General features: G+C 36.0%; 1 protein-coding gene across 4 annotated transcripts in view; it reads right to left on the reverse strand.

Moving 5' to 3' along the window:
* Positions 1-12,078, reverse strand: part of PFKP (phosphofructokinase, platelet) — a gene marked incomplete at its 5' end in the record, with an annotated part of 41,303 nt that overhangs the window by 4,619 nt on the left and 24,606 nt on the right. Inside the window, 5 exons of one of the 4 annotated variants that reach the window (XM_084260132.1) lie at positions 472-636; positions 4,231-4,383; positions 9,757-9,909; positions 10,823-10,910; positions 11,327-11,397. In XM_084260132.1, coding sequence (XP_084116258.1) covers positions 472-636; positions 4,231-4,383; positions 9,757-9,909; positions 10,823-10,910; positions 11,327-11,397 — 630 coding nt within the window. The remainder of the gene's footprint in view (positions 1-471; positions 637-4,230; positions 4,384-9,756; positions 9,910-10,822; positions 10,911-11,326; positions 11,398-12,078) is intronic. The other 3 variants (XM_084260134.1, XM_084260133.1, XM_084260135.1) reach the window with 3 other exon arrangements.

The raw sequence follows: 12,078 nt of genomic DNA on the forward strand, positions 1-12,078 counted from the left end.
GCCTGAGACCTTTGTTTTAGTAACACCTCCAAACATGCTGTGAATAGTTGTGGTATGAAAGTCAGCATCTAATACACCATCCAGACGGTACCACTCCTGACATGACTAGCTGTCTAACACAGCAAAAAGGTGGGTTTTTTCCCTATTTTTGTTATTCTTTTAAAACTGCCCAAGTCTGTTCATTCACATGTAATGCAAATTTCAATTAGAAGAATAAAAATTAAATAATTCACCTAGTAATGTTTAATGATTAATGCAAAAATTTTGTAAGTTAGCTGAATCTGATGCCAGGAATAACTGGTATATGTTCCTTACGTTACATGGCGTAAGAACTGGCATCATATGAAAGCTCTACTGACAAACAGAGCTTTTAGATAGAAACTAGACATTTTGGGGTTTTTTTTGTAACATAAGCTGTTTCAAATATATATATACATAATGCTATATGTGTACAACAATGTCAATTACTACCTGTAGCTCTCGAATATCAAACTGCTCCTCGAAGATATACGCAGCATCGGCTCCTGCAGCGAGGGCCCCCATGTTAGCCAGGTACCCACAATAACCACCCATGGTCTCAATGATGAAGACACGACGCTTGGTACCACTGGCCGATTGTTTGATGCGATCACACGTCTAATCAAAGACAGAATACTGTAAGTTTGGCTGAACTTCTGTGGTTTTATAAACCAGGCAATTTTGCATCACTTACTGGTGAAAGAATATAGAGAACTTATAAAAAAGTACATCTTTAAAAATTCCAACGCAGCATATAATCCACGTTACTAAAATTACTAAATAAATTAATTCTTATAAATCATACATTGAACACCACAGTCAGTAACAAAACATTTTATTTTATCAACTTCTGCTTGTTTGCTTCCTGCAAATACCAAAATAAAAATTAGTTCAGGTTTGTGAATGGAATTAGATGATCTGAGTTTTCTAACAGAGATACAAATAAATAAAAAGGAGCTTTTTTATCAACTCTAATGAGTAATGTGCTCTTCTTTATTCATTACTGAAGAGTTTATTTCTTCTTAGTATTGATTTTAAAATTCACTGCATTCCCAACCATACTTAACAGTTACAGTTTCATAAACTAAAGTCCAGAGCATGTATTACCCTATTGTTTACTTTCCAATAATGATATCCATATAAATATAATTCTTTTAGGCACTACTTGAGCCTTTTTTAAAAAAATGTTTTTGGTTTCTATTAATAGGTACATACTTACTGCAGAAAGACTACAACCTCCACTTGCAGTCTTACTCTGAGAAGCATAAGAAATGTTGTCCACAAAGAGAGCTCTTGCCTACGTGCCACCAATTAACACCACCATTTATTAGAGCTGCCTCAGAGAAAATCTCCACTGTCACAGAGATTCCTAAGGAAACTTTGGAAATTGTAGAAATGTGGGAAAACGTAGAAACCTAGGAACAGGGTTACTATCCATCTCCAGATTTCAATAATACACAAAAGGCTATTTGAGAAACTTTCACTTTCTAGAATGAGTTTTTCAACACTTCAAAGTTATTTTAAAGTCATCAGATAACATATCTTCCTTTCAGAAAGCAAATAATAGAAAGCATAAGATACTACTTCCTTCTTTGTCTTAAAATTAGATAAATAGGTTATACAAGACTTGGTGACAAGAAGAATTTTGCAGAACTGATGTACTGTCCCTGCATCAGTTCTCTTCAGCAAAAGTGCAATACAAATGTACCTGGGAAATTTGTCATCTTGAAACTTGAATCATGATAATATTAAAAAATCCCAACTCCTTACTGATTTTCTGAATGAGTAAGAGCAGATATAGTATTTGAAGTAGTTCTGTTTCAGGGATATTTATAACCAGAACCTTCACGTAGCTAACTGAAAATACTACTTCAAGCTCAAATGAGTATTGTGAGCAATACAGTCTTTAAAAATATAACTAAGACCAAAGAACAAATAATTAATTGGTACATGTGAAACCTTAATAGCAGATTAGAACTACTAACATTGTATGGTTTAAGACACAGATGGACCAAAACAGCCTATGGGTTTACTTAGGTCCAGCTACCAGAAAATACATTTAATTTATATATCTTTTATCTGCATATTTGTGTATGCCTGTGCTATGTGTATACAGACACACATGCAGATACAGATATACACACAAGAGCAGAATTCACATTCATTCAGAATATGGGCTGACATTCTGTTATTCTAAGCAGGAAGTATTGCCATAACAAACTACATCACAAACGACCACACTGAACGTCATCACAAAATGACACTTTCTTTTTACCTGTCTAAGATTTTGCAATGTTCTCAAGCGCTTTATTTTCCCCTTCCAGAGGTGGTTTTGTAAGAATTTTTGTGCAGTACTGGCATCTGATAAACAGTAACTAATTTATAAAAATCTCTATTAGTTTTAATAGTGGCATATGCAGCACTGAACCAATTTTAACTCACTTTTAAAAAGCTGCCTGGGACTAGATGGATAATGTGTGTTCAGCTTACAATATTGAAAAAACATTGGCTTTAGACACTACAGAAATAAATACACATGTGAATACTTCCTTTGTTTTAAGAGACTTAAAAGATCTGTAAGTGCCAAACCTGCTAAAAAAGTTTTCCAGCTGCTGGTAGCAGAAGGATTTTTTTTTGAGAAGCTCTAAGGAAGGAAGTAAATCATTTCTTGCTTTTGGGATTACTCACTTCAGATTTATTTGAAAGGATTTCTATCCTTGACTATACCAGAGTCTACTTGGCTTTCTCACTCAGAATGACTGTCACAGAAATACCCAAATACAAAACTGCATAGACAGTAAATTCATATATAAGTCTGTAGTTTAGAAAGGCCAACGCTCAAATGCCTGATGCAGGTTTTGGAAGCTTTTAGGCATGGTGACTCTTTTTGGAGTAGTCTCTGAAATTCCAGTGCTAGTTGAGCTTTCCTACAAGTTGAGCCAGCTTTGTGAAAAATCTTACAGCCAAAACTTGATCAAATTAGCAGTGTTCCATGTTTAGCATAAACATTCTAACCATAACGAAATTCAATAAATACAACATGTTGGGTTATTTTATTGAGAACATTACTGAAAGCTATAGAAATTGCAAATCATAATAAAAACAGTGAAATAAGAGGAAGCAGCAATACAGACGATCATGTTTTCCCACTGTGTTTTCAAGTTTTCACTTTTACAGGTCTATCATGGTTAGAAGTGATAACAGTCATAATTAGCAGACTTAGCCTGTCATTTGTAGCTGTAGCAGTTAACACCACAGTGGTAGAAGTACCCATGTCCTAACCACAAATGTATTGCCATGATTTACCCCCACTACATCTTAGGCCATCTTCATTCTGGGGTGCTGCATTGCATCTCCCGAAGACCAAGCTGTAATATATTCTCACACAGCTCTTTCAATTGTCTACTGGAGCTTTTTCACTCACTCCATTCAAATAAAGAGCACTGTATTGGAGCAGGAAACCAAACCTGCATTTCTCAGGCCCCTGAAGCTCCATTCTGACTTTCTTGGCCAATTACTCTGTAATTAAGTATATGGACTGATAATGAGGGGTTTGATAAAACCCAGAACTGTTCAGAGGTGTACTCATTTGTTTGCATTAGACCCTTTGCTGTGGCTCCAGCAGACTCAACAGGAAAGTGAAGTACTTCAGCAGTTGTACCAGGGGAAAAAGCTATGGCAGACTAAAACTAGAAAACCGGTTGTTCTGACTGAAATGGAGAAGTCAGTCATAGCAAATTGTGACTTCAAACAGTTTCGTTACCATCAGTGACAGACTTAGCTACTTACACTATGGATGTATTTATATGCACTTAATAGATGTTAAGCCTAGTGAAGTCTATGGGATTATTCATGTGTTTAGTGTTAACCGTGTACTTTAAATACTCAACTGCACTGAGCTCAGTCATTGGCCCATGCAAGAAATGTGGCATTTATTTGTAAAACGTGCTTTCTTCTTTCACCTAAGTAAAATGCTGAAGAGCTACTTAAGATTAAAACAAAAACAAAATCAAAGCAAGCGAAATATTTTCTCAGTAAATGTCCTAAGCACTAATGCAGCAGTCTTTGATAACAAAACAGAGTCTTGGAAAAGTTAACTTTAAAACATAAAAAAACCCACAGTAACTGCATTATTTTAGAAAATGAGATTTCAAGGTTTTTAGGTATCCTCATCTTACACACCTTATCTTTAACTTATAAAAGATATCTTACCTCCACAATAGCATTCAAGGCAGTGTCAGCACCAATGCTAAAGTCTGTGCCTGGCACATTGTTGCTAATAGTGGCTGGCAACACACAGATAGGTACGCAAAACTCCTCAAAGCGGGAACGTGCCTCGTGTAGCTGCAGACAACTTTCATAGGCCTGAAGCGGTGGTACAAGTATGAGTGACACATTGCTTGGCTTTGGATTGCTCTGCTAGTGACTCCTTGCCTGTGATGGTAAATTTGGCTGTCCACTGGCCCAAGTAAATACAAATGGTGAGATTATTTGGGGCACAATATCCTGTACATACCACAACAGTGCACTGGGTTGCATTGGCACAATGCTCTTCGAAGAATTGCGGAAGATTAGTGCGAGTTAATACAGAGTGAACGTGAAGTGTGCACAGCACAGAAGTCTGAAGCAGTTGAGCAGAAGACAGTGTAGACTAGAAATCGCTCCACAAGAAACCACTTAAAGAATAAAGTTTGATACATGTTAAGGAGTTTAGAAAGTTAACTAGTAAACCACCTACAACCTGAAGGGAAAGCTTAAAGAAAGCTGCTGTTTGAAAAACAATGTTATCCTATAAAGTCAGGACACACATCTATTTCCACCAAGAATAAAGGAAAAAAAGGTTTTGCCTATGCCTTCCAAGATCCTATCAACATCCCTCATTCTGCCTCTGTGCACAGACAGGACACAGGTGCAGTAAAACCCAGGAACACATGCACATGGATGAGTTAAAGTTTGCAACTACAGTTCAAGGATTCTTTGAAAAGCAGCTGTAGGTCCTTGGGAAGATTCCAAACACTACAAAAAGGTTAAAAGGATTAGGTGTTCCTAATTGGTGTCAAAATAATACTTGAAGGATAAGATTTTGCAGCTGGTTTAAGTCAATAAACATATTTTTAGTTACATTATTCCAATTCTTTCTAATCTAATCAGCATCTTTCATGATGTGTGGCCGTTTTTCAAGCTACCTATGTAACAACTCTCCACAAGAAAGCCCGATTACATAGTTCACTGTTTTTCTTAATCTCTTTCTCCCCAAAAGGACTGATATTCACAAAAGTCTCATTTTTAAAATTTCTCACAGCGGTTTAGAGAAGCAAATGATTGCAGATCAAAATTAAGATAGCTATCAGGCTGTGCCACAAATACCTTTATAGCAACTGACTGGAAGAGTGACTTAGGGGAAAGTGATGGGAAAAACATTCACACAAGAGTTCTGCTCTCCAAGTTTATGCCCTGGACAGAGCAGATCCTATCAGTGAGAGGACAGGACACATGGCAGTAGGTAGGTAGGTGCAAACTGTTGCTCTGACTTTTATCTCTACTCATGCATTTCATAAGTGGAACTTTCCATTAAGCGAAGTATCACAAAATCATAGAATTTTTAAGGTTGGAAAAGAGCTCTACAATCATCAAATCCAACCATTTATCCAATACCACCATGCCCTGGAGTGCCATGTCTACATGTTTTTTTTCAACAACTCCAGGGATGGTGCCTCTACCACCTCTCTGGGCAATCTGTTCCAATGCCTGACCAAAATGCCAGCCAGTACTGGGCATTCCAATGTCAGTACTAGGATGCATTTCCAGTTTAAGCCTGAAACACAAGTGTAAGCGACTCAGTTGTTATAGAACTGTAGCCCTGAGCAGCCAGAGAGGAAAACAATAGACTTTTAAGATATTTCTTTCTTTGAGTTGACAAGACTTCACTGAGAATATTTCAGTAGCCCAACTCAGCTCAGTCAGGCTGCTTAGAATTTTTATTTCTACTGAAAAATACAGACATCACTGAGTCGCAGTGATTTGGAAAACCACCTGGCTTCATTGAGATCTGCAAAACATGAGTGTCTCTAAAAATTTTTATATTGAGACTTTTGGGAAACCAAGTTGAAGGGAGACTTGGAGCAATAACTAACACAACTGGTTAGTCTGCATTTATGGTATGTTAAGATGCAGTTAAGATATGCTTTACTTGCATTAAATATTGCCATTTTATTTGATGCAAGAGATTTCAGCAAACATATCCAAAGATTGTACCTCCACCAAGCACAAGCATTAGATGATTATATGCAACATCTTCACATCACTGTGGCAAAATAGAAAAATGCTTTCAGTAAATGATTACAATTACAAAGGGTAAACAAGTGATTGGTGGGTTTATTTTTTATTTTCTTAAATAAGATCATGGAGGGATGCTGTACCATGTCAGTGGTTTAATCACTTCACACCCTTTTATTGTATTTGAGTTATTAAAAAGGGTATTGCCATAACCAGGGATGCTTTATAAAAATACACAGTCAAACAGCTACTGTGTTTTGTTGACTTCATGTTGATCTAAATGCAAACGGTCATTGAAAGAAATGGATTTTGTGTCCTAGCTCTACATCCAGTTGTTGCTAGGACTGAAGAGGATGAAAATAGAATGGTTTAGCTGGGTTGGCCAGGCTCATTTTCAGATTCCTAGTTCAGTTACATGTGGAGCCACATACACTAGTACTGGGAGGGTACAGGACAATGTTTTTCAAGGGAAATGCATGGAGACTGCATTAAGGTGCTCTGAGGGTATCTTGCTTTGCTCCTCAATGGCTGTTTGATATTCTTTTTCTCACAAAACCAACTGAGCAACCTGTACCCTCTTACCTTTGATGAAAGTTTGTCAAAGAAACACATTAATGAGTTTTAGGCTCCTCCTTTTTCAAGTTCTATTATTCTTCTTCTGATAGAGCTGACACCTTTTCCATTTCATTTCCCCACTGACTTCCATTACCTCCTAAATTAAATGAATATTCTTCCATACCTTTCCATCTTCTACCATCTTTCCATCCATTTCCTCAGGCCCATCAGTAGGCTTTGCTTTCAAATTAAATTTTCATCCTTTCCATATTCTGTAGCTGAAAGAGTCTATTTTTTTTATTCATTCTGCTTAATTACAGAATAGGTTTCTGTTTTTTACTTCCACCTGCAAAATGTATTGCTATTGCCTCTTTTTGATCAATTCTGCCATCCAACTTTCATTTTAAAAGAAATTTATATCTTCATGATTATGTAGTAAAACACCTAACACTTCTTTATGGTCGTATTCCAAAGGTCTCCTGTCTGAAATATTATTAGCAACATGAATTTGAGAATACATGCATTTTAATTATGGTGGTTATGTTACTGATGCTTCTTTTCACAGAATTTCATGTTATTATCCTGCAATCTTTAACAATTTATTTTGTACATCTAGGTACACAAGCCTTAAGTATATCTTTCTCAGGTTCAGAAGCATCCAGCTTTCCCATGTATTTTATACTGGAGTTTTCATTGACAATTGTTCTCACTAATATTCTGAAAACTTAAGTGAAAAATAAAGGGTATCATAAATTTAAAACACTACTCAAAAGACAAACCAAATTCTTGCATTTAAATTAGATCAGTTGAATTTAAATGCAAAATTGCAATTTGTATTTAAAAAAAACCCCAAGATTCAAGAGTGTGAAAGAATCTGTCATATAACTTAAATTTTAATTATTGAGAAATGTACCGTTCACAATCTACAACCTGGGGAAAAGCACACTGTTGCCTAATCTCTCATTCAGAAATTATGTATCTGTTGGTCTGTTTTTCATTATTTTTCTTCTTAAATGCAGCACCTTAACTCATTTTATCTGCAAATGTCTCAAGGTACCATTTATATGCCTTGACTAGTTTCAGTCAGCTTAACATTGGCAAGTGCTTAGTAATGTCAAACACTAACAAGACCCAGCAGAAACGTACTTACCTTACTAAAAGTTGTCAGGAACGCAGAAGTAAAAACAGTATCACAGAAAAACTTAAGTGTCATGACATTTTGGTGTTCATAAGAGGTACTAATCTAAGAACACTGAGAACTGTGATGCATTTATTGACCCAATAGTGGCAGTAGAAATACAAATGCTACAAACTGGGTATCATGGACTTTCATGTCCATCTGCTGCTTTTGTTTACCACTGTCAGTTGAATGGCTAGTATTGAGCCTACTGGTCATGTCTAATAGGGGGCACCATCACTATCATAGAATCATAGAGTGCTTTGGGTTGGAAGTGACCTCAAAAGATAGAGCCTGATCTGGACACAGGAATGAAAGGATACAGTTGTCATTAGCAGTTTTAGTGAATCATGTTCAAACAATCAGAGCAGAAAACCAAAGAGATACCAAACAGAACTCTTTCCCCCAACACAGAAGTCTGTTCCTTCCCCAAAAAAGAATAAAATTTAGTTTTCCACTGGATTGAATCAAAGTCTTGCAAAGTTATTACATTTCCTATTTATTTCAGAGAAAAACCTAGGCAAAATAAAATGGAAAAACAAGACAGAAGCTACTACTAAAAAAATATCATTTTGAGAAGTTCTCAACTACCGCATTGAAAATACAGATACACTGACATTTTACTATCTAATGAATGGTCTAGCAACCTAAATATAAAAGAAAATACTGCAAAAAGGAGAGAACTGATCATGACATATCCCCTCTATGTGAAATAACCTACAAAAAGAAGCCAGTTAGGTAAATAAAGTTTATGAAGAAAAGAAAAGAAGAAAAGTAGGTGTTATGCACTACCATTTTACTCACCTTAATTTGTGATCTAACATTTTGGAAAGGGTATTTTTATTTACCAGAACTGGAAACAACATAGAATCACAGAATAGTTAGGCTGAAAGGGACCTTAGAGATCATAACGTTCCAACCTCCCTGCCAAGGACATGGACACCTCTCACTAGTCCAGGCTGTTTAAGGCCCCATATCCAATCTGGCTTTGAAAACATCAACATTTATAACCTAAGTTGTCTATAAAAAAAATATGTTCAATGTAAGTTTTAGTTAGCTTACACTCTTGTTCAAGGCAATAGTTAAGGAACCTGAAATTTCCTTGCTGAAGGGTGTATTTTGCTGAATATTTTTATGTTAACATAGAAATAAAAAAACAAACCAACCCCCCTAAAACCTCAAAACAACCGAACACAAAAGAACCCCAAAATATATAAATATTTCAGTGCTTCTGAAGTTGATAGCATTTGTGGAATTCTTCCCATTTCTGAAAATTATGATTAAAAGCTTCAAATACGTCTAAGTGACAGAAGAACTGATATTTGATTTTGAAAAGCAACTTGAAACAACATTCACTCAGTGTTTGTTACAGCTACATATACTGATACCCTACATACAGCAGGCATCTTTTTTCCTCTACAGTACATCAAATGATTGTCAAGCCTCAGCTTTAGGATTCTTATGGTATGCAATAGCTATAAGCCATCTTATTTTCTAGTTTACAAATTTAAGGTCACTGTCATTTCAGAGGAAATCCAATGGAAGTATTTGTGTTCTTAAGCCTTCCCTTTTTTTAAGGTCTCATGAATGCGGCCCTGTCAAGTAACTGTATCATTTTCCAGATTACATTTCCAAAGTTCTGGTCTATAAAAATACCCAGTTCTAGCCAATTTAGTCAGTTTTAAACAGAACTGCTTTGTTAGTAAGCGCACACACCAGAATAGACTTACATCAGTTATAGTGTTCAGAGCAGTATCTGCACCAATGCTGAAATCTGAACCCGGTACATTGTTGGATACAGTTGCAGGAACCATAACCATTGGAACACAGAATTCGTCATATTTCTCTCGGGCAGCTGACAATTCCAGGAGTCCGAGGTATGCCTGTTGGGCACGGGCATTGGGTGAAAAATTCGGATTAATAAAATAAGGGCACAGTTGGAGTGATAAAATGGAAGGGGCCACAGGGGGAGCCATTTCTACCACAGCACACCAGCAAGTCAAAGCATTAAGGAACAACTAAAATCTAACACACACAAAAAACAAAAAGAAAGCATTAAAACCAGGTATATGTTTGAAAAACCCCCCAACAAATAGAACCCATGTTCAAGGAATATATAATTTAAAAACGTAACAACGTGCTTCGTACAACACCTGCCAACTAGTTCCCCGATCTTCAGGTACTGTTACTCATTTAAAATCTTAATATTCATGAACTAGTGCCATGCCTAACAGATTGGAAAAAACAGATGATTCATTCCTTCTCAAAATGTAGCAAGCATGTTCTTCTCTGGGAAGAGCTGGCAAAATACTTCTCTGAATCAACATTTCATGAATTTATTATTTTAGTAAAATGAACATGAATTGTGGAGAAAAAAAGAAAATGCTTTTCTAGTTCAATGACAGATTTTTTAAGTGCACTATGTGAAAATGAGTGGCGTAAATAAAGGACCACAGTGCAAGGCCAAGAACTGGAAGTATGTTCTAAGTATTGGCACAGTACAGACTGGATCTTGAACTACTCAACTAACTTATTTATCTTAAAATATAAAAATATTAACATGCTGTTTCACTTTATTTATCTATTTAGTATATTCCCTTTTCCAGTTACTAGTCAGACTTGAGCTTCCCACAGAATCAGTTATTAGTAATACTTCTGTTCCTAAACACTACGTGTGTTGTGTATCAAATATAGTTAGAACCAAATGCACCTTACATGAACATTGGGTAAAAATTAAAATCATCTATTCATTTTGTTAGAAATTCTACTCAGACATAATTAGATGCTTCAGGGTACCTCAAATCCACCAATAACCATAAGGGCGTTAATGTTGTTAGTGCGCATCTGGTCAGCAATCTTCTCCAAATATTTTGCAGGAAGAGTACTGAAAATTATTAAACCAAAAGAAAAATAAAAGAACAATTTACAGACTGCAGCAATAAAAACTAATTCTTAAAACTGAAAGAGTAAATTGAGTGGGCAATGCAATGTTTTGTTTTATATATTTATCCATGCAAATAATTCTTCCTGACGAGCAGTAAGGAATCATGTCAAAAGTAAAGAAACTACAGGTTTGCAATCCATTGAAGTGTAAAGACCCCAGGAAATTCTCAAGTGGAGGTCTCAACTCCCATATTCACTCCCTCTTCAGAACTGGTACAGCACTATAAAGATACCAAATTTAAAATAAATAAAATTCAGACTTCAAGCGTTATATGGAAGGAAAAGATCATTCAACTGTGCACTGGTTAAATAAAATATCAGAATTGACCATACCAAGTGGCAAAATATTGACCTTACCGTTTTGTACCAAGAATTGATCCTCCTTGACCAGTCCAGCCTCCAACATCTCCCCAGCTGATTTCCTTTATCTTTGAAACACAGTAAAAAACAAGACTCTGCTAAGTAATTATCCAATTACTTTTCTTGACATGCAGCAAACAGCAGTTACTGCTTAATATAAATCTGTTGGAACAAATGATTTGGCACAGACAGCACCAAAAATGAACTTAGCAAAGAAAACTGCAGTGAGAGGTTAACCTAATTTCTCTTGAATTCTTGCCAATCCCTTTCCATTGTGTTTGTTTCTTCATCCAGATCATGATGAATCCTATCTCCTTGTTTCATGGGGGTTGGACCCGATGATCTCTCACAGTCCCTTTCCAACCCCTATGTTTATGTGATTCTGTGATTCTGTTTCATGGTATTTTCACATCCTGTTCTTGTGTGAAACACAAAAATCCATAAACTAGGTCTTTCAAGTTAGTTTTGGGACCTGTGGCTCCAGCTGGGTGTAGAAAACCCAAGTCTTGTACTCAGTTTCTCCTCAATATTCCAACTGATGCTTAACATTTAAAACAGAATGAACACAAGAATCTAACTCACCTGGGTGTAAAAAAATATGCTTAACATTGACCAAAATTTGAAGGTAGGACTCACCTGAACTAATTTTATAGCTATGCAACATGATAGATAAATTAATCTATAGACTTGAATAGTTGAGAAATCCAGCTACAATTTTGGTTTTGTATAGCTTTATGAATAAAAGAACT

The sequence above is a fragment of the Gallinula chloropus genome, assembly GCF_964237585.1.
Source record: "Gallinula chloropus genome assembly, chromosome: 2".
NCBI lineage: Eukaryota > Metazoa > Chordata > Aves > Gruiformes > Rallidae > Gallinula > Gallinula chloropus.